The sequence below is a fragment of the Oncorhynchus kisutch genome, linkage group LG9 (assembly GCF_002021735.2).
Source record: "Oncorhynchus kisutch isolate 150728-3 linkage group LG9, Okis_V2, whole genome shotgun sequence".
Taxonomy (NCBI): Eukaryota; Metazoa; Chordata; class Actinopteri; order Salmoniformes; family Salmonidae; genus Oncorhynchus; species Oncorhynchus kisutch.
In genome coordinates this window covers 25,929,961-25,954,002 of record NC_034182.2, presented here as the reverse complement: position 1 = coordinate 25,954,002, position 24,042 = coordinate 25,929,961, and the positions used below count along the sequence as shown (strand labels likewise).

Genomic DNA, 24,042 nt, shown 5'->3' with positions numbered 1-24,042 from the left:
TCCTGGGGTGGTCAACTCATCCTCTACTGGGTGTCCTCTGCTGCCTGGCGTCAGGTAGCCTAGTGGTTAAGAGCGTTGGGCAAGTAATTGAAAGGTCGCTGGTTCGAATCCCCGGACCGACTAGATGAAAAAATCTGCTCAATGTGAGCTCGAGCAAGGCACTTAACCCTAATAGCTCCTGTAAGTCACTCTGGATAAGAGCGTCTGCTAAATGACTCAAATGTAAATGTATAGCGGGATTTAACAGAGTCATTACCAAGGACTGTTGGATGAGTAGGGAGGTGAGGGGCTTGGGTTTGCGTTTTTGCGTGACGAAAAAAAACTGCCTTCAACGAACGGAGACGGAGAAACACTTATAGGTTATGTTGATTAGTCTTTACACTAACTCTCGTTTTAATTTCTACCTCTATCTTTCTCTCTCCTTCTCTCTCTTTCTCTCTCTCCTTCTCTCACTATTTCTCTCTCCTCTCTCTACTTCTTTCTCCTTCTCTCTCTCTCGCTTTCTCTCTCCTTCTCTCTCTCTCGCTTTCTCCTTTTCTCTCTCTGTCTCCCTCTAGGTTTTTGGACGATAAGGGCTACGTCCTCTACCCTCAGATTGGGGATCGTCTGGATCTCATCTGTCCGTCGTCGGACCCCCCCAGCCAGCGGGCCCCCGCCCGAGTATGAGTTCTACAAGCTGTACCTGGTGTCGTCACGTGAGCAGGCGGACAGGTGTGAGGTGACGGGCGCGCCCAACCTGCTGCTCACCTGTGACAAGCCCAACAATGACATGAGGTTCACCATCAAGTTCCAGGAGTACTCTCCTAACCTGTGGGGACACGAGTTCAAGACCAACGCTGACTACTACATCATCGGTGAGCGGGGAGAATTGTGGTGTGTGTGTGTTGCTTGCTGTCTGTATCTCCTCTGCTGCTGTTGATTTGGCCCGAGGTTATTGTTATTGCCAGACTTGCAGTGACCGGCGATCCAGCTAGTTCTTATGTTTTCATTTGGGCTTGTTTGGGGTTGGGACTCGTGAATACGTGACGAGGTCATCAATGCCAGCCAAGCCCAGCGTGTGTATCACGTAGAACAATCTCTTAAGGTCACGTCAAGTGAAATCTCCCTGGGGTTGTTTTCTTAAGCACACACAATACTATGAGGGAGAGAAAGAGTGGATTCAGGAGTTCAGGAGAACTCTTAACACACAGTCATTCGGGCAGACACACACACACACACACACATGGCCTTGCCAACCCAAACATGAGCTCTGTGGAAAACTACTCAGGAAAAAGTAGACCTTATTAGATTGCTGTACTGTAGATTCTCTCCTAAGTCCTTGGGACCCCCATTCACTCAGGTGTGTTAATGCTGTTTTCACTTCCTCTTCTCATGGGTGGGGCGGGCGCAAGAAGGAGTGCAAATGGCGACAGAGAGAGAGAGAGAGAGAGAGAGAGAGAGAGAACGTTTGAGAAAGAGAGAGAGAATGAGACCGTGAACTACAGACGAACCGACTCCATTCGCTTCCCTTGTACCGAGCTACTTGTGCTCTATATTTGCCTGCCAGTTTCTGTGCCACATCTAGTATCTTCAAGGTGTTTGCGAGGCAGGGTGGGGAGAGCGTATCGTATCGGTACTCCGAGTATGCACTCACTCACAATCAGCAGAGCTGCATTTTTTTCAGATAACATCTGCTTAGACGTGTTAACCCACTGCAACATTCACAATAGCCCACTGTGTGTGTGTGTGTGTGTGTTTTGTGTTAAGAATATGAAGTGGGTTGAGGTGTGTGTGTGTGTGTGTGTGTGTGTGCTTGCCTGTGTGTTTGCCCACAACATCAGCCATTATAGTTTCTTGCTGTGGTATGAAGGGTTCAGATAAGAACCGCTGGGTTGCCAGATCTATTCTGCAGCCCCAATCTATGTCTAGCCAGACATGGCAACCGGGGTGTCCATAGCACGGACAGGAGCGTTTTATCTTCCCTCAGACAGACTGAGGGATCGATTGACAGCTCCAACCGTAATCAATGAGGGCTCAAACGCAAAGGTCACACACACACACACAGACAGTCAGACAGACACAGAGATGGAGAGAGAGACATGAGGTGCGTGTGGAAAATTGGGAGAAGACGGATGGTTCGATGTTGATTTGGTGTTTGTGTGATTGTATAAGTGAAGTTGTTACATTGTGGGTTTCTGGTCCATTATTTCACGTTATTAATGTACTGTACATGTGTTTCTCTAGTGTTTACCTGATTGAGATTGTCATTATGATCATGTGTTTACCTGATTGTCATTATGATCATGTGTTTACCTGATTGTCATTATGATCATGTGTTTACCTGATTGTCATTATGATCATGTGTTTACCTGATTGTCATTATGATCATGTGTTTACCTGATTGTCATTATGATCATGTGTTTACCTGATTGTCATTATGATCATGTGTTTACCTGATTGTCATTATGATCATGTGTTTACCTGATTGTGTGTGCGTGTACATGCATTTAATCAAGATTGTTATGAGCCAGTAGTAGACTGTGTGTGTGTGTGTGTGTGTGTGTGTAGTTCAGATGTATGTATGAGTCTTTCCCCCCAGGGAAATGTCTTGTAATTAACCTACCTTAGCATGTGTTAATTTATTCACAGTGGACTAAATGAGCTAGAACGTAGATGGATATGAGAGAGGGGAAATGTTAGACCGAACTGAAGCGGGGAAGAGATGGAAGAGGGATGTAGAGAAAGATAAGGAGAGACTGGGGGGGGGGGGGGGGGGTTATGACATCTCACTAAGCATTGACTCTCTCTCATCCCTGTTCTCTCTCTCATCCCTTTCTCCTCTTCACCATTTCAAAGCTCTTCAGTGACACACATACTCCTGATATCTGTAGCTCTTTGAAAGCATATGCCAGATCCCTGTCACACACACACCTCGTGGAGTGCCATCTCTCCTTGTCCCCATCAGAGACCAAGAGGAGTATATATGGCACAAGTTGTTTCCCTCTGTCTTTGTTGTCAGAGAGCGGAGGATGAAACCTCTTTCCATTCACTGATCTCAAGTCAGCCATCCTGCCTACAGCAGCAGCTTCTCAAATGAAATATGTTGTCTTTGACTGATCTGGAGTCAGTGATCCTGAAGAGTCAGCTTCTCAAAAGCATCTTATAAAATCAGCTTGGCTCACCGCGTTAGAAGAAAATACTGATGAGAGAGAGAGAGAAGGGATGAGAGAGAGAGAAGGGATGAGAGAGAGAGACGGGATGAGAGAGAGAGAAGGGATGAGAGAGAGAGAAGGGATGAGAGAGAGAGAAGGGATGAGAGAGAGAGAAGGGATGAGAGAGAGAGAAGGGAATGAGAGAGAGAGAAGGGATGAGAGAGAGAGAGAAGGGATGAGAGAGAGAGAGAGAGAAGGGAATGAGAGAGCAGAGAGAAGGGATGAGAGAGAGAGAGAAGGGATGAGAGGGAGAGAGAGAAGGGATGAGAGGGAGAGAAGGGAGAAGGGATGAGAGGGAGAGAGAAGGGATGAGAGAGAGAGAGAAGGGATGAGAGAGAGAGAGAAGGGATGAGAGAGAGAGAGAGAGAGGATGAGAGAGCGAGAAGGGAGAGAGAAGGGATGAGGAGAGAGAAGGAGAGAGAAGGGATGAGAGAGAGGGAGAGGGGATGAGAGAGGGAGAGGGCATGAGAGAGGGAGAGGGGATGAGAGAGGGAGAGGGGATGAGAGGGGAGAGGGGATGAGAGAGGGAGAGGGGATGAGAGAGGGAGAGGGGATGAGAGAGGGAGAAGGGATGAGGGAGAAGGGATGAGAGAGCGAGAAGGGATGAGAGAAGGGATGAGAGAGAGAAGCAATGAGGAGAGAGAGAAGGGATGAGAGAGAGAAGGGATGAGAAAATCAGCTTGGCTCACCGCGTAGAAGAAAATACTGATGAGAGAGAGAGAAGGGATGAGAGAGAGAAGGGATGAGAGAGAGAAGGGATAGAGAGAGGAGAGATGAAAGAGAGAGGAGGGATGAGAGAGATGAGGGATGAAATAGAGAGAGGGGGGAAAAGAGATGGAGGGGATGAAAGAGAGAAGGGATGAGAGAAGGGATGAGAGAGAGAGAGAGAAGGGATGAGAGAGAGAAAGGATTGAAAGGAATGAGAGAGAGAAGGGATGAGAGGAGAAAAGCATTTATGTCAGAGAAACAGGAATGAATGATAGTGGGCCAGAGGGAGGGAAAGAGGGAATGCAATTAGTGAAAGGGGGAGGGTTATGTAGTTGAGTGAAAGGGGAGGTATGTAGTTGAGTGAAAGGGGGAGGAATATGTAGTTGAGTGAAAGGGGGAGGATATGTAGTTGAGTGAAAGGGGGAGGTTATGTAGTTGAGTGAAAGGGGGAGGTTATGTAGTGAGTGAAAGGGGGAGGATATGTAGTTGAGTGAAAGGGGGAGGATATGTAGTTGAGTGAAAGGGGGAGGATATGTAGTTGAGTGAAAGTGGGAGGTTATCTTGTCTGCAATCACTTTCAATCACATACACACACACACCACAGACATACACACACACACCACAGACATACACACACACACCACAGACATACACATGCACACACAGACATACACATGCACACACAGACATACACATGCACACACAGACATACACATGCACACACAGACATACACATGCACACACAGACATACACATGCACACACAGACATACACACGCACACACAGACATACACACGCACACAAAGACATACACACGCACACACAGACATACACACGCACACACAGGAGGTTATCTTGTCTGCAATCACTTTCAATCACATACACACACACCACAGACATACACACGCACACACAGACATACACACAGACATACACACGCACACACAGACATACACACGCACACACAGACATACACACGCACACACAGACATACACACGCACACACAGACATACACACGCACACACAGACATACACACGCACACACAGACATACACACGCACACACAGACATACACACGCACACACAGACATACACACGCACACACAGACATACACACGCACACACAGACATACACAGCACACACAGACATACACACGCACACACAGACATACACACGCACACACAGACATACAAACATGCACACACAGACATACACACGCACACACAGACATACACACGCACACACAGACATACACACGCACACAAGACATACACACGCATACACAGACACACACAGACATACACAGACATACACAGACACACACAGACATACACAGACACACACAGACATACACAGACATAGACATACACAGACACACACAGACACACACAGACATACACAGACATACACAGACATACACACACACACACAGACATACACACAAACACACACACACTAGTCGATTCACACACACACAAGTGGGCACGTACACTCTTGGCACACACGCTAACATTGTATGCTCACACACGTACACACAACCATTCTCTGAAATATATGCACAGAGAAGCCCGGAGAGCCCATCTCTGGGACACACACAGACACAATGGAGGACAGATAAACCACCATCCAGCCCAGTATGAATAATAGAAAAGGTGAGTGCAAAATGTCCACCTGAGAGAGAGTTCCGCTCCATTCAACCCGTATCACTGAAGTCCAGCTCTATAGCCTGCTTTTAAATGTATAGGCAGGGTTCTGCATTCACTGTAAATGCTGCATACGTCGGCTCAATCAGAAATTCCCTTTAAATTTCAAGCACGCTATTTTGTTTTACCTTATTTAACCAGGCAAGTCAGTTAAGAACAAATTCTTATTTACAATGACGGCCTAGGAACAGCGGGTTAACTTGTCAGCTCTGCGATTCTTGCAACCTTCGGTTACTAGTCCAACGCTCTAATCACTAGACTACCTGACGTGCTATAGTGCTGAACTTTGGCCAAATGAGTTTTTTAATGGAGCCCTTAGACTAAGTTGGTGTGTTCATGTTCTACCCCCAGCTCTCTCTCTCTGTCTCTCTCTGTCCATCTCTCTCTGCCCGTCTGTCTCTGTCAGTCTGTCTCTCTCAATTCAATTCAAGGGGCTTTATTGGCATGGGAAACGTGTTACCATTGCCAACACAACTGAGGTAGTTAATATACAAAAGTGAAATAAACAATAAAAATGAACAGTAAACATTACACATACAGAAGTTTCAAAACAATAAAGACATTACAAATATCATATTATGTAATAATAGTGTTGTAACAATCTCTGTCTGTCCTGTCTGTCTGTCTGTCCGTCTGTCTCTGTCTGTCTGTCAGTCTGTCAGTCTGTCTGTCTGTCTCTCTGTCTCTGTCTGTCTGTCAGTCTGTCTGTCTGTCTCTCTGTCTCTGTCTGTCCGTCTGTCTGTCTGTCTGTCTGTCTGTCTGTCTGTCTGTCTGTCTGTCTGTCTGTCTGTCTGTCTGTCTGTCTGTCTGTCTGTCTGTCTGTCTGTCTGTCTCTGTCTGTCTCTCTGTCTGTCTGTCTCTCTGTCTGTCTGTCTCTCTCTCTGTCTGTCTGTCCGTCTGTCTCTGTCTGTCTGTCTCTCTGTCCGTCCATCTGTCCGTCTGCCTCTCTCTCTGTCTGTCTCTGTCTGTCCGTTTGTCTCTCTCTGTCCGTCCGTCTGTCTCTCTCTGTCTGTTTGTCTCTCTGTCCGTCCATCTGTCTCTCTCTCTCTGTCCGTTTGTGTCTCCTTCTCTCTGGCCGTCTGTCTCTCTCACTATCTCTCTGTCCGTCTGTCTGTCTCTCACTCTATGGCCTCTCTCTCTCCCTCCCTCTCTGGCCATCTGTCTCTCTCTCACTCTCTCTGTCCGTCTGTCTCTCTCACTCTCTCTGTCCGTCTCTCTGTCTCTCTCTCTGGCTGTCTTTCTCTCTCTCTCTCTGTCCGTCTGTCTCCCTCTCCCTCTCTGGCCGTCTGTCTCTCTCTCCTTCTCTGGCCGTCTGTCTCCCTCTCCCTCTCTGGCCGTCTGTCTCCCTCTCCCTCTCTGGCCGTCTGTCTCCCTCTCCCTCTCTGGCCGTCTGTCTCCCTCTCCCTCTCTGGCCGTCTGTCTCTCTCTCCCTCTCTGGCCGTCTGTCTCCCTCTCCCTCTCTGGCCGTCTGTCTCCCTCTCCCTCTCTGGCTGTCTGTCTCCCTCTCCCTCTCTGGCCGTCTGTCTCTCTCTCTGGCCGTCTGTCTCCCTCTCCCTCTCTGGCCGTCTGTCTCTCTCTCCCTCTCTGGCCGTCTGTGTCTCTCTCCCTCTCTGGCCGTCTGTCTCCCTCTCCCTCTCTGGCCGTCTGTCTCCCTCTCCTTCTCTGGCCGTCTGTCTCCCTCTCCCTCTCTGGCAGTCTGTCTCCCTCTCCCTCTCTGGCCGTCTGTCTCCCTCTCCCTCTCTGGCCGTCTGTCTCCCTCTCCCTCTCTGGCCGTCTGTCTCCCTCTCCCTCTCTGGCCGTCTGTCTCCCTCTCCCTCTCTGGCCGTCTGTCTCTCTCTCCCTCTCTGGCCGTCTGTCTCTCTCTCCCTCTCTGGCCGTCTGTCTCCCTCTCCCTCTCTGGCCGTCTGTCTCCCTCTCCCTCTCTGGCCGTCTGTCTCCCTCTCTGGCCGTCTGTCTCCCTCTCTGGCCGTCTGTCTCCCTCTCCCTCTCTGGCCGTCTGTCTCCCTCTCCCTCTCTGGCCCTAGCTGGCTGGACACAGTGCCACTGTTTCTGTTTACAGTAGTGAGGATGTTTTTAATAATGCAGCGAGAGCCACACACTGGTTTATTCATCAGGGTTAAGCTGGAATAAACGACAGAGAATAGAAAGAGGGGAAATGAGAGAGAGAATACAGAGGAGGGAGAGAGGGAGAATACCGAGGAGAGTGCTGCACTGCAGCCTAAATGAACTCCATATTCATGAGTTTACGATGTGTGTGTGTGTGTGTGTGTGTGCGTTTATAGTTGTGTGTGTGTGTACGTTTTATTGTGTGTGTGCATTTGTGTGTTTGCGTAATTGTCTCTCCAATGACTTTAGAGAGAGTGAGGAAAAGGATGGAGGGAGGTGCAGACGGGTTGAAGAGGTGAGGGAACGAGGGACTGAGAGAAATCTATATCTGCTGAATATTTGAAGACGTTAAATCCAGCAGATTTGAGTTTCCCACTCATCAGCACAGAGGTTAGCTACCACAACCATGGGGGAGACGATGGGAGTACAGAACAGGAGGAACAAGGGATGGTAAGGATGAGAGAAGTGAAGAGTTTATCGACTTAAAATGGAATAACATTTCAATATTAAGTAGGAATGATTAATTAGCTAACCATAGCTAAATATTACAGGCGGAACTCATTCTAATTCTCACCTTATTCTTATTGGTTCAAAAAGCAACATAGGTCAATAAATGAACTGATTTACGATCAGCTCAGGCATCTGTTTCCATCACCTCTAACATTATAAACTGAACAACAATACTGTACCCAAACCAGTTCTAGAAAGACCACTAACACGCATTAGAACACAGCATAACCTATAGTAAGTGTTTCTCCCTGTCCCATGCCCAATTTTGTGTGCAGATATATGAAGGCTATTGTGTTTGTTTAGGATGTACTGAAAACTATTTCAGTAATGCAATTTGCGACTGTGATATGTGGCTGTCTTACATATCTTAGTTAAATGCACTGACTGTTGGCCTAAATCGCCCTGGAAAATAGCGTATTCTATTATGGCTTTGCATGTAGATGGATTAAGCTGGAGGACATAGACCCAGCAGGATGGTCTGGTCAGCACAGCACGGACTTAAAACTGGAGCCCACAGCTGAGCACTGCGCACATATGAACTTTTGCGACTCAGGCTGCTTGTCCCTGTCTCCGGTTGGTAGCCTATTTGATTAAACCGCAGCATTCTTTTTTTATACAAGCCATGTACTCCGTTCCTTCAACGTCAAAAAGACAACTCCATCAAATGTAGCTTTAATGATGGGTCCTTGGCTGCAACAAGACGTTGCAATTCCTCATTTAGTGTACTGACGTAGATTGGCATCGGAGGTAGCCTAGTGGCTGGCTACAACTGGAGCGAGGCGTGAGAATGAGCTGACGGAAGGGGAGGGGGAATGACCCTTTTTAAAGAAATGTTTATTAAGTCAACTATTTTAGGCCTAGCCTACACAGTTGTTGTTTTTTTATAAAATGCTCCACATGACATATTTCCGGCCCAAAAAACGATATGTATAACTATTCCTGTGCTGTCATGTCCCGAACTCTCTAGATTTTGACTCCCATTCCCGGACTCTCAAGACCCAGGAGTTCTGTTCCCGTGTTAACTTCTTGGATATAGGGGGCGCTCTTTTAATTTATGGATTAAAAAACGTGCCCGTTTTAAGCGCAATATTTTGTCAGGAAAAGATGCTCGACTATGCATATAATTGGCAGCTTTGGAAAGAAAACACTCCAACATTTCCAAAACTGCAAAGATATTATCTGTGAGTGCCACAGAACTCATGCTACAGGCGAAACCAAGATGATACTTTAACCAGGAAATGGGCAGAATTTTCGAAGCTCTGTTTTCTATTGTCTCCTTATATGGCTGTGAATGCGCCGGGAATGAGCCTGCCCTTCCTATCGTTTCTCCAAGGTGTCTGCAGCATTGTGACGTATTTGTAGGCATATCATTGGAAGATTGGCCATAAGAGACTACATTTACCACGGGTCCGCCCAGTGTCCTTTGTGTAAATTCGTGCGTAATCTTCAGCCACAGGCATTTTCTCCTGGGATTCAGAGGGGATAGCAGACTTCCACGAATGATATATCATCGAAGAGATATGTGAAAAACACCTTGAGGATTGGTCCTATACAACGTTTGCCATGTTTCAGTCGATATTATGGAGTTAACTATCACTATTATTCTACAATGAGGAAAATAGTAAAAATAAGAACCCTTGAATGAGTAGGTGTTCTAAAACCTTTGACCAGGTGTGTGCACTATATATATAAATATATATATATATTCTCTCCGCTGCCTAGAGAGGGCCCGCTGAAATATTTTTCGCTTAGGGCCCCCAAAAGACTGACTCTATGTGTGGGTCTGGATGTGCGTATACTGACCTTCGAGCCACTGCAACCCCTCATGATGAGTTCAGATTCTTTGTGGCCCCCACACCCATGAAAGTTGCCCGTCCCTGAGCTAAAGGCATTGAAACACTTAACTAGCATGTGATGTACTAGGCTTAAATAGCCGTGGGGCTTATCTAAACATGACATTGATAAGAGACAGAGTGACAAACACACAGAAGGACACAGAGGTGTTAAGATGCTAGATTAGTTATCACTGTCGTTGTCCTTAAAAGTCCTGCACAGCTACTGACACACAACTGACAGACGCATGTTCAACATGCCTAAAATAACTCAACTGACAGACGCACGGACACTATTAGAGCCAGCATATCTACTATATCTATTTTGATCGATGTATTCAAAGGCTACTATTTCATCCCTCAACTCAAATATAGGCCTAGTCCCGACACATCGATGGTTGCTAGCCAAGCCGGCTGGCCGTTCCCTCTATCGGTTAGGTTGCCAGAGAAGCGACCCAGTTGTTAAGTCTTTTTGTTCGATGTCTATGGACGGGACCCAGTCGTTGATTCTAAATGTTCCATTGCCATGCTGGTTGGCAAAGCTCTTATCCCTTTCTTGCTAGCTAGCCAACTACGGCTAGCACAGTCAGGTCAAAAAGTGAAGTGATAATAACAGCAAAGTTGCTGCATTTGCGTTTTCTTAAGCTGTTTCGGATACATCATAACAATGAGCTAATGATGCACGATTTCACCTGGGATAGAAAATGTGCTCTCTCGTCAGGACACTGTAGTTCAGAGGAGCTAGCCAACTACACAGCTAACGCAATCACTTCATACTGCAGCTGGAAAGACAGCAAACGACTGTAGCTGCATTTCATGGCGTTTAGACTTTTTTTCCCTTGACATATCTTTGTATATATCCATAAAAATGATGCGGATTCATGATTTCAACTGGTTGAGAGAAGATGTCCGTTTGGTCGTGACCGTTTATTCTCAGTAGGACGGTGTAGATCCAATTTCAATATTGAAACAATGTTGCAAATGTTGAGACGGCCTGCAACGTTTGTACATACTAGAGGTCAACTGATAATGATTTTTCAACGCTGATACCGATTATTGGAGGACCAAACAAAGCCGATACCGATTAATCGGGCGATTTTTATATATATAATGACAATTACAACAATACTGAATTAACACTTTTTATTTTAACTTAATATAATACATAAATAAAATCTATTTAGTGTCAAAAAAATATTGAAACATGTTCGATTTAGTTTAAATAATGCAAAAACAAAGTGTTGGAGAAGAAAGTAAAAGTGCAATATTTGCCGTGTAAGAAAGCTAACGTTTAAGTTCCTTGCTCAGAACATGAGAACACATGAAAGCTGGTGGTTCCTTTTAACATGAGTCTTCAATATTCCCAGGTAAGAAGTTTTAGGTTGTAGTTATTATAGGAATTATAGGACTATTTCTCTCTATTTGTATTTCATATACCTTTGACTATTGGATGTTCTTATAGGTACTTTAGTATTGCCAGCCTAATCTCGGGAGTTGATAGGCTTGAAGTCATAAACAGCTCAATGCTTGAAGCACAGTGAAGAGCTGCTGGCAAATGCACGAAAGTGTTGTTTGAATGAATGCTTACGAGCCTGCTGCTGCCTACCACCGCTCAGTCAGACTGCTCTATCAAAGATCAAATCATATATTTAATTATAATATAATAAACACAGAAATAAGAGCCTTAGGTCATTAATATGGTCAAATCCGTAAACTATCATTTCGAAAACAAAACGCTTATTCTTTCAGTGAAATACGGAAACGTTCTGTATTTTATCTAACGTGTGGCATCCCTAAGTCTAAATATTTCTGTTACATTGCACAACCTTCAATGTTATGTCATAATTATGTAAAATTCTTTTACACGGTCTTTGTTAGGAAGAAATGGTCTTCACACAGTTCGCAACGAGCCAGGTGGCCCAAACTGCTGCCAGGGTACCCTGACTCTGCTTGCACTGAACACACGAGAAGTGACACAATTTCCCTAATTAAAATAAATTCATTTTAGCAGGCAATATTAACTAAATATGCAGGTTTAAAAATATATACTTTTTTTTTTTTTACCCTATTTTCCTCCCCAATTTTGTGGTATCCAATTGTTTTTAGTAGCTACTATCTTGTCTCATCGCTACAACTCCCGTACGGGCTCGGGAGAGACGAAGGTTGAAAGTCATGCGATACACAACCCAACCAAGCCGGACATCCCTACCGGCCAACCCCTCCCTAACCCGGGCGACGCTAGGCCAATTGTGCGTCGCCCCACGGACCCTCCCGGTCGCGGCCGGTTACGACAGAGCCTGGGCGCGAAACCCGAGTCTCTCTGATGGCACAGCTGGCGCTGCAGTACAACGCCCTTAACCACTGCGCCACCCGGGAGGCCCCTCTTGTGTATTGATTTTAAGAAGGGCATTGATGTTTATGGTTAGGTACACATTGGTGCAACGCCAGTGCATTTTTCGCGAATGCGCTTGTTAAATCATCACCCGTTTGGCGAAGTAGGCTGTGATTCGATGATAAATGAACAGGCACTTCATCGATTATATGCAATGCAGGACAAGCTAGATAAACTAGTAATATCATCAACCATGTGTAGTTAACTAGTGATTATGTTAAGATTGATTGTTTTTTATAAGATAAATGTAATGCTAGCTAGCAACTTACCTTGGCTCCTTGCTGCACTCGCATAACAGGTGGTCAGCCTGCCACGCAGTCTCCTCATGGAGTGCAAAGCAATCGGCCATAATCGGTGTCCAAAAATGCCGATTACCGATTGTTATGAAACCTTGATATCGGCCCTAATTAATCGGCCATTCCGATGAATCGGTCGACCTCTAGTACAACCCCCCATTGTTGCAAAACAAATGTTAGTCTAGAGGCAAGGGGAAATAATTATTTTTACAGTGGAGATCAAGTTGATGAATTGGCTGGCTGAGCTGATGGGACACTGGATGATCAGGGATTTGTCAGATGAAACAGAAAACAAGATGCCCATTTTTGTGTCATAGGCTTCCCCGTGCTAAACAGTTTTTTTTGTATGGCTGAGAACACGTCTCAACCAATCACAATCATACTTTTGGCCAATCCGTTGTTGAACATTCAACAAATACCAGCGTGAATACTTGGGTACCCTCCATTAGCGAGACGAAACCATTTGGAGTGAAAACGGAAAAGGGAGCGACGTAGGGGGGAATGAAAGGAGGAGTGTTACAGTATTTTGGGGAAGAGGAAGAGCATTGGGAGTTTGTTACAAAATTGTGTTGCGAGACATGAACAGAGGGAGGGAGAGCGAGAAGGGGAGAGAGATGTGGTGAGTGTGAATAAAAGAGAGTGACAGGTCTTCTCGATTTAGGTCAGCAGTCAAAGCAGCACTGCTGTCTGTGAGATAGTGTTGGCTGTCGCTGTGTGTGTGTGTGTGTGTGTCGCTCTGTTTGTCACTGTGTGTGAAGACGTGTGTGTGTGTGTGTGTGTGTGTGTGTTCTTCTTAATTGGATTGGGACTGGTTAACATTGTTTAACCTCCCCACACTGTCTCTCACACACACACTGTTTGCGTCCCTCGCCACTTCTTCTTTTATACTCCCGCCGCAGTGCAGACAAAGCCACCATTGTCCAGCCTTCTGCCTAGGAACCACTTGTGGAGGGATGTGTATCCCAGGAATCGGGGGGGGGGGGGGGGGATTTTATCCCGTAGCGTACCTCTCCATTGACCTCTGGGCCTTCTGGCAGGGCTGCTAATGCATTAGCACGCTAACATGGCTTTGATTTAGTGGAGCAGGTTCAGGCAAACAAGACCCGTAATGACATAATGAACACATTCACTCACAGCGGACACTCCACAACACCACACAAAGCTACACACAGCAGACACACTATAAACCAGCAATCAGTCTTCTTTCCAACACACACAAACGCACAGTGTGGGTTTTGGGGTAAGCTTGTCTTTAAACAGACAGGCAGTGTAAGATGTATGCTGTCTGAATGGGGAGAGAGATTATAGTGTTCCAGGGGGATTGGAGCATCACTCCTCCAGCTGTTCACTAGGAGGAATAGAAGGTGACGGAGATGAGGAGGGAGCATGAGAGAGGGAGTGAGACGGAGAGTTATCGAACAAGAGAGGATGAGAGAAGAAATCAAGAGAGGAGAGAAAGCGGGATGGGCAATGTAACAGAATGTCATAACAGACAGATGGTAAGAAGAGAAAGGGTGGATGACAGACTGATTAGAAAGAGAAGGTCCATTGAAAGACGTTACAGGAATTTTAAAAAAACAGTCACTACTAAACCCTTTAATGGCCATTATAAACAGCCTTAATTAGTCCAAATGTCCATAAACCCCATTATCACTGTGTCCACTTCCCTACTGAAGACTTAGCTGTCAACGGTGTCTAGTTGTTCTGGGCTTGTATTCATAAAGGAGTGCTGATCTAGGATCTGTTTTTGATTCATATTGTTTGGACAGGAGGGAACTGATTCTAGATGACACTGTATAAATATTAGCCCATCTGTTGTGGTGTCACTAACTCAGTTTTATAGGTATTTGTGGTACATTTTCACAAACACAAGAAGCCATTTTTACAGCCTGTCCCCATACCCCATTTCCCTCCCCTCCCCACTCCCTCCATCCCTCCTCTCTTTCCTCCCTCTAACTCCCTTTCTTTTAATGGTCTGTTTTTTGGGCTTCATAAACTAAAAAGTGCGTGGACACCTGCTCGTCGAACATCTCATTCCAAAATCATGGGCAATAATATGGAGTTGGTCCCCCCTTTGCTGCCACAACAGCCTCCACTCTTCTGGGAAAGATTTTCACTAGATGTTGGAACATTGCTGCGGGGACTTGCTTCCATTCAGCCAGCCAGAGTATTAGTATTATGTTGGGCGATTAGTCCTGATTGGCAGTCGGCGTTCCAATTCAGCCCAAAGGTGTTTGATGGGGTTGAGGTCAGGGCTCTGTGCAGGCCAGTCAAGTTCTTCCACACCGATCTTGACAAACCATTTCTGTACGGACCTCGCTTTGTGGCATTGTCATGCTGAAACACGGAAAGGGCCTTCGCCAAACTGTTGCCACAAACTTGGAAGCACAGAATCGCCTAGAATGTCAAGATTTCCCTTCACTGAAACTAAGGAGCCTGAACCATGAAAAACAGCCCTAGACCATTATTCCTCCTCCACCATACTTTACAGTTGGCACTATGCATTGGGGCAGGCAGTGTTGTCCTGGCATCCTCCAAACCCAGATTCGTCCGTCGGACTGCCAGATGGTGAAGCGTGATTCATCACTCCAGAAAACGCGATTCCATTGCTCCAGAGTCCAATGGCGGCGGGCCACCACTCCAACCGACGCTTGGCATTATGCATGCTGATCTTAGGCTTGTGTGTGGCTGCTCGGCCATGGAAACCCATTTCATGAAACTCCCGCTACGCCCTTCAGCACTCGGCGGTCCCACTCTGTGAGCTTGTGTGGCCTACCACTTCGTGGCTGAGTCCTTGTTGCTCCTAAACATTTCCACTTCACAATAACCGCAGTTGACCAGGGCTGCTTTAGAAGGGCAGAACCCAAAATGTGACATTCTTGATATTTGACCGTTGTCCCGTCATCAGCATTGACATGTAAAGGCAGGTGCAGATATCCAGATTAGTGACCAGAAGGAACTTTCATTTCTTCCAGTTTTGCCTGGAAAAAACAGAATTATGCCTACGTTTATATTATCCATATAAAATATAGTTTAGCGATCTACTATTAATCAATCAATCAAATGTATTTATTTATTTATTTATATAGCCCTTCTTACATCAGCTGATGTTACAAAGTCCTGTACAGAAAACCAGCCTAAAACCCCAAACAGGAAGCAATGCAGGTGTAGAAGCACGGTGGCTAGGAAAAAAACTCCCTAGAAAGGCCAAAACCTAGGAAGAAGCCTAGATAGGAACCAGGCTATGAGGGGTGGCCAGTCCTCTCCTGACTGTGCCGGGTGGAGATTATAACAGAACATGGCCAAGACGATGGCCAAACGTTCAGAGATGACCAGCAGGGTCAAATAATAATAATCACAGTGGTTGTAGAGGGTGCAACAGGTCAGCACCTCAGGAGTAAATCAGTTGGCTTTTTATAGCCGATCATTCAGAGTATCTCTACCACTCCTGCTGTCTCTAGAGAGACTACTGACTCCTCTTTGCCAGAACAATAGGCTACCTGCCAATTTGCTTGATCATTTTCATTTTTCACGTCGGCCTAGTTTGTGTGGGCTACTGGCTAAAGATAAGCATCTGTAACATTGCACTGCCTTCAATGTTGTGGGATGAAGATGTATCATCATCCCACAACATATTAAGTTATTGCGATATTTGTGAGGAACAACAGGGCTACTCAGCTGGCAATGAGCGCTCTGCAGGCAGGCTGTCCTCCAAAGTCAGGGCGTAGTGGCCACGAGATGCTTTCCATCCGATCCGGCAACCTCTGATTTTGCCTGCTCTGGACTCCAGGGAAGTGACATGATAGGTCTGTATCCTAGTTAACATTGGCTGCTAACATGAATGCCTTTCAGCTCCAAATCCCAGGTGTGAAATGCAGTTTATTCCTGTAGCCTATCTTGCGTTTCGAAAATGCATCACCATTTATGGTTGTAATGACAGGCTACATTTGATTGGCGCATGTGCGCGCGTCGCAATTCTACGACTTTTTTTTTGGGGTTCGCAGGTCAAAAAGTTTGAAAACAGCTGGGACAGTGTCAACAAATGGAGTTGGGTCGGATATAGTAATCATGTATGGTATTCGGTCATATGCTATTCAGTAGGGACGTGGATCAGAAAACCAGTCAGTATCTGGTGTGACCACCATTTGCCTCATTTTTTAAAGTTTTTTTTTACCTTTATTTAACTAGGCAAATTCTTATTTTCAATGACGGCCTAGGAACAGTGGGTTAACTGCTTGTTCAGGGGCAGAACGACAGATTTGTAACTTGTCAGCTCGGGGGTTTGAACTTGCAACCTTCCGGTTACTAGTCCAACGCTCTAACCTCTAGGCTACCCTGCCGCCCCATGCAGCGTGCAGCGTGACTCATGTAGTGTGACACATCTCCTTCGCATAGAAGTTGATCAGGCTGTTGATTGTGGCCTGTTGAATGTTGTCCAACTCCTCTTTAATCGCTATGTGAAGTTGCTTGATATCGGCAGGAACTGGAACGAGCTGTCGTACACGTTTGGGAAGCACTGGATTGACATGCTCAATGGGTGACATGTCTGGTGAGTATGCAGGCCATGGAAGATCTGGGACATTTTCAGCTTCCAGGAATTGTGTACAGATCCTTGCGACAAGAGGCCATGCATTATCATGAAACATGAGGTGATGGCGGTGGATGAACGGCACGACAATGGGCCTCAGGATCTCGTCAAGGTATCTCTGTGCATTCAAATCGCCACCGACAAAATGCAGCTCGTTGTCCGTAGCTTATGCCTGCCCATACCTGCCCATACCGGGGGGCACTCAGTTTACAATGTTGACATCAGCAAACTGCTCGCCCTCACGACACCATACACCATCTGTGAAGAGCACACTTCTCCAGTCGGTTACGACGCCGAACTGCAGTCAGGTCAAGACCCCGGTGAGGACAATTCTTTGGTTGTGCAAATGCAAAGTTTCATCAACTGTCCAGGTCTCTGGTCTCAGATGATTCCGTAGGTGAAGAAGCCAGATGCGGAAGTCCTGGCGTGGTTACACGTGGTCTGCAGGCCGGTTGGACGTACTGCCAAATTCTCTAAACGACATTGGAAGCGGCTTATGGTAGAGAAATGAGCATTAAATTATCTGGGAACAACTCTGCTGGTCATTCCTGCAGTCAGCATACCAATTGCACGATCCCTCAAAACTTGAGACATTTAAGAGTGGCCTTTTATTGACCCCAGCGCAAGGTGCACCTGTGCAATGATCATGCTGTTTAATCAGCTTCTTGATATGCCACACCTTGTCAGTTGGATGGATTATCTTAGTAAAGGATAAATCTCACTAACAGGGATGTAAACAAATTTGTGTAAAAAAAATTGAGAGAAATATGCTTTTTTTGTGCTTGTGTAAATTTCGGGGAACTTTTATTTCAGCTCATGAAACATGGTACCAACACTTTACATGTTGCGTTTGTATATTTCTTTACTCTTCTTTACTTACCCCTGGGTGTATGCCATGGCGAGCCATGGTTTTGGTAATTGTTAAAAATGCTAAAGGGCTGGGCATCTGTACAGTGGCGTGACTAATGATCTTGATGATGTAATCATCTATGTAAACCTTCCCAACATGCTTAGATAGAGACCGGGCCATGTCATTGGTCGATATGAGTCGGTGTGTTCGGCTTCTTGAATGACACAGAACCGGAATGCAGAGTATAGCATGAAATTGTGCACGTGGAATCATTGAGTTAAACAGATACAGTAAAGCGAGGATTAAGGAAAATAAGCTTTAGAACATGAACCATTCCTATTCAATACCAGTCCTATTCAATACCAGTCCTATTCAATACCAGTCCTATTCAATACCAGTCCTATTCAATACCAGTCCTATTCAATACCAGTCCTATTCAATACCAGTCCTATTCAATACCAGTCCTATTCAATACCAGTCCTATTCAATACCAGTCCTATTCAATACCAGTCCTATTCAATACCAGTCCTATTCAATACCAGTCCTATTCAATACCAGTCCTATTCAATACCAGTCCTATTCAATACCAGTCCTATTCAATACCAGTCCTATTCAATACCAGTCCTATTCAATACCAGTCCTATTCAATACCAGTCCTATTCAATACCAGTCCTATTCAATACCAGTCCTATTCAATACCAGTCCTATTCAATACCAGTCCTATTCAATACCAGTCCTATTCAATACCAGTCCTATTCAATACCAGTCCTATTCAATACCAGTCCTATTCAATACCAGTCCTATTCAATACCAGTCCTATTCAATACCAGTCCTATTCAATACCAGTCCTATTCAATACCAGTCCTATTCAATACCAGTCCTATTCAATACCAGTCCTATTCAATACCAGTCCTATTCAATACCAGTCCTATTCAATACCAGTCCTATTCAATACCAGTCCTATTCAATACCAGTCCTATTCAATACCAGTCCTATTCAATACCAGTCCTATTCAATACCAGTACCAGTCCTATTCAATACCAGTCCTATTCAATACCAGTCCTATTCATACCAGTCCTATCAATACCAGTCCTATTCAATACCAGTCCTATTCAATACCAGTCCTATTCAATACCAGTCCTATTCAATACCAGTCCTATTCAATACCAGTCCTATTCAATACCAGTCCTATTCAATACCAGTCCTATTCAATACCAGTCCTATTCAATACCAGTCCTATTCAATACCAGTCCTATTCAATACCAGTCCTATTCATACCAGTCCTATTCAATACCAGTCCTATTCAATACCAGTCCTATTCAATACCAGTCCTATTCAATACCAGTCCTATTCAATACCAGTCCTATTCAATACCAGTCCTATTCAATACCAGTCCTATTCAATACCAGTCCTATCAATACCAGTCCTATTCAATACCAGTCCTATTCAATACCAGTCCTATTCAATACAGTCCTATTCACTACCAGTCCTATTCACTACCAGTCCTATTCAATACCAGTCCTATTCAATACCAGTCCTATTCAATACCAGTCCTATTCAATACCAGTCCTATTCAATACCAGTCCTATTCAATACCAGTCCTATTCAATACCAGTCCTATTCAATACCAGTCCTATTCACTGCCAGTCCTATTCACTACCAGTCCTATTCACTACCAGTCCTATTCAATACCAGTCCTATTCAATACCAGTCCTATTCAATACCAGTCCTATTCACTACCAGTCCTATTCACTACCAGTCCTATTCACTACCAGTCCTATTCAATACCAGTCCTATTCAATACCAGTCCTATTCAATACCAGTCCTATTCAATACCAGTCCTATTCAATACCAGTCCTATTCAATACCAGTCCTATTCAATACCAGTCCTATTCAATACCAGTACTATTCAATACCAGTCCTATTCAATCCTGTCTGTTCTACACACATACACACACACACCACCTCACCCTAAAAATAACAGTATAATCAATCACATTTTAAGTGTGTCTGCTTTAATTTGTGTTTGAATGGCCTTACTCCCTACTCTCTCCCCCTGCCCTGCTCTCTCCCCCTGCCCTACTCTCTCCCCCTGCCCTACTCTCTCCCCCTGCCCTACTCTCTCCCCCTGCCCTACTCTCTCCCCCTGCCCTGCTCTCTCCCCCTGCCCTACTCTCTCCCCCTGCCCTACTCTCTCCCCCTGCCCTGCTCTCTCCCCCTGCCCTACTCTCTCCTCCGGCCCTATTCTCTCCCCCTGCCCTACTCTCTCCCCCTGCCCTGCTCTCTCCCCCTGCCCTACTCTCTCCCCCTGCCCTACTCTCTCCCCCTGCCCTGCTCTCTCCCCCTGCCCTACTCTCTCCCCCTGCCCTACTCTCTCCCCCCTGCCCTGCTCTCTCCCCCTGCCCTACTCTCTCCTCCGGCCCTATTCTCTCCCCCTGCCCTACTCTCTCCCCCTGCCCTGCTCTCTCCCCCTGCCCTACTCTCTCCCCCTGCCCTACTCTCTCCCCCTGCCCTACTCTCTCCTCCGGCCCTATTCTCTCCCCCTGCCCTACTCTCTCCCCCTGCCCTGCTCTCTCCCCCTGCCCTACTCTCTCCCCCTGCCCTGCTCTCTCCCCCTGCCCTGCTCTCTCCCCCTGCCCTGCTCTCTCCCCTGCCCTGCTCTCTCCCCCTGCCCTACTCTCTCCCCCTGCCCTACTCTCTCCCCCTGCCCTATTCTCTCCCCCTGCCCTACTCTCTCCCCCTGCCCTGCTCTCTCCCCCTGCCCTGCTCTCTCCCCCTGCCCTACTCTCTCCCCCTGCCCTACTCTCTCCCCCTGCCCTACTCTCTCCTCCGGCCCTATTCTCTCCCCCTGCCCTACTCTCTCCTCCGGCCCTATTCTCTCCTACTCTCTCCCCCTGCCCTGCTCTCTCCTCCGGCCCTATTCTCTCCCCCTGCCCTACTCTCTCCTCCGGCCCTATTCTCTCCTACTCTCTCCCCCTGCCCTACTCTCTCCCCCTGCCCTACTCTCTCCCCCTGCCCTACCCTCTCCTCCGGCCCTATTCTCTCCTACTCTCTCCCCCTGCCCTGCTCACTCCTCCGGCCCTATTCTCTCTTACTCTCTCCCCCTGCCCTGCTCTCTCCCCCGGCCCTATTCTCTCCTACTCTCTCCCCCTGCCCTACTCTCTCCCCCGGCCCTATTCTCTCCTACTCTCTTCCCCTGCCTTACTCTCTCCCCCGGCCCTATTCTCTCCTACTCTCTTCCCCTGCCCTACTCTCTCCCCCGGCCCTATTCTCTCCTACTCTCTCCCCCTGCCCTACTCTCTCCCCCTGCCCTACTCTCTCCCCCGGCCCTATTCTTTCCTACTCTCTCCCCCGGCCCTATTCTCTCCTACTCTCTCCCCCCCGGCCCTGCTCTCTCCTCCGGCCTATTCTCTCCTACTCTCTCCCCCTGCCCTGCTCTCTCCTCCGGCCCTATTCTCTCCTACTCTCTTCCCCCTGCTCTCTCTTCCGGCCCTATTCTCTCCTACTCTCTTCCCCCTGCCCTGCTCTCTCTTCCGGCCCTATTCTCTCCTACTCTCTCCCCCCTGCCCTGCTCTCTCCTACTCTCTCCCCCTGCCCTACTCTCTCCCCCTGCCCTGCTCTCTCCTCCGGCCCTATTCTCTCCTACTCTCTCCCCCTGCCCTGCTCTCTCCTCCGGCCCTATTCTCTCCTACTCTCTCCCCCTGCCCTGCTCTCTCCTCCGGCCCTATTCTCTCCTACTCTCTCCCCCTGCCCTGCTCTCTCCTCCCAGCCCTATTCTCTCCTACTCTCTCCCACTGCCCTGCTCTCTCCTCCGGCCCTCTTCTCTCCTACTCTCTCCCCCTGCCCTGCTCTCTCCTCCGGCCCTATTCTCTCCTACTCTCTCCCCCTGCCCTGCTCTCTCCTCCGGCCCTCTTCTCTCCTACTCTCTCCCCCTGCCCTGCTCTCTCCTCCGGCCCTCTTCTCTCCTACTCTCTCCCCCTGCCCTGCTCTCTCCTCCGGCCCTATTCTCTCCTACTCTCTCCCCCTGCCCTGCTCTCTCCTCCGGCCCTATTCTCTCCTACTCTCTCCCCCTGCCCTGCTCTCTCCTCTTCTCTCCTACTCTCTCCCCCTGCCCTGCTCTCTCCTCCGGCCCTATTCTCTCCTACTCTCTCCCCCTGCCCTGCTCTCTCCTCCTGCCCTATTCTCTCCTACTCTCTCCCCCTGCCCTGCTCTCTCCTCCGGCCCTATTCTCTCCTACTCTCTCCCCCTGCCCTGCTCTCTCCTCCGGCCCTATTCTCTCCTACTCTCTCCCCCTGCCCTGCTCTCTCCTCCGGCCCTATTCTCTCCTACTCTCTCCCCCTGCCCTGCTCTCTCCTCCGGCCCTATTCTCTCCTACTCTCTCCCCCTGCCCTGCTCTCTCCTCCGGCCCTATTCTCTCCTACTCTCTCCCCCTGCACTGCTCTCTCCTCCGGCCCTATTCTCTCCTACTCTCTCCCCCTGCCCTGCTCTCTCCTCCGGCCCTATTCTCTCCTACTCTCTCCCCCTGCCCTGCTCTCTCCTCCGGCCCTATTCTCTCCTACTCTCTCCCCCTGCCCTGCTCTCTCCTCCGGCCCTATTCTCTCCTACTCTCTCCCCCTGCCCTGCTCTCTCCTACTCTCTCCCCCTGCCCTGCTCTCTCCTCCGGCCCTATTCTCTCCTACTCTCTCCCCCTGCCCTGCTCTCTCCTACTCTCTCCCCCTGCCCTGCTCTCTCCTCCGGCCCTATTCTCTCCTACTCTCTCCCCCGGCCCTACTCTCTCCTACTCTCTCCCCCTGCCCTACTCTCTCCTATTCTCTCCTACTCTCTCCTATTCTCTCCCCCTGCCCTACTCTCTCCCCCGGCCCTATTCTCTCCTACTCTCTTCCCCTGCCCTACTCTCTCCCCCGGCCCTATTCTCTCCTACTCTCTTCCCCTGCCCTACTCTCTCCCCCGGCCCTATTCTCTCCTACTCTCTTCCCCTGCCCTACTCTCTCCCCCGGCCCTATTCTCTCCTACTCTCTCCCCCTGCCCTACTCTCTCCTACTGTCTCCCCCTACCCTACTCTCTCCCCCCGGCCCTATTCTCTCCTACTCTCTCCCCCTGCCCTACTCGCTCCCCCTGGCCCTATTCTCTCCTACTCTCTCCCCCTGCCCTACTCTCTCCTCCCGGCCCTACTCTCTCCCCCCCGGCCCTACTCTCTCCCCCCGGCCCTATTCTCTCCTACTCTCTCCCCCTGCCCTACTCTCTCCTCCCGGCCCTACTCTCTCCTCCGGCCCTATTCTCTCCTACTCTCTCCCCCGGCCCTACTCTCTCCCCCTGCCTGACTCTCTTCCCCGGGCCCCAGACCCTCTAACCAGAGTTTTAATGTATGCAATTAGGGAGCTAATTAGTGTAATTAATTCAGCAGGAGCCAAGCCCCAGACCGGTTCTATTCACACACACACACAAACACCGCCTGGTCCTATTCATGGTTCCAGATCTGCGTTAATCCCTGGACCTACACACTCCCAACAAAGACCCAGCACATAATGGGGCAGGGGGCTGTGTGTGTGTTTGTCTTGGTGTGTGTGTTTGTCTTGGTGTGTGTGTTTGTCTTGGTGTGTGCGTTTGTCTTGGTGTGTGTGATTGGTATGTGATGAGAGAGAAAGAAAGGCGTGCAAGTTTTTATTTTGCAAACTACACTAATTGATGCTAATTTAATTCCCTCCATTGCTTTTTTGCCAGTTTCAGCTTCCGAGTGAAGGTATCATAATATTGAAGATGTGGATGGGACACACGGGACTTTTAACTGTTGAATATGTTGTTTTGACCACAACAGTAGATTTAGTAGTAGTAGTAGTTCAGCCTTGGTAATATTAGCAATATGT

At 47.7% G+C, this 24,042-nt stretch overlaps 1 protein-coding gene across 1 annotated transcript in view; it reads left to right on the top strand.

Annotated features, from left to right (window-relative positions):
• Positions 1-24,042, top strand: part of efnb3b (ephrin-B3b) — a 90,780-nt gene that overhangs the window by 31,502 nt on the left and 35,236 nt on the right. The window contains 2 exon segments of the mRNA XM_020491470.2: positions 558-657; positions 659-854. Of these exon segments, the coding sequence (XP_020347059.1) occupies positions 558-657; positions 659-854 (296 nt within the window).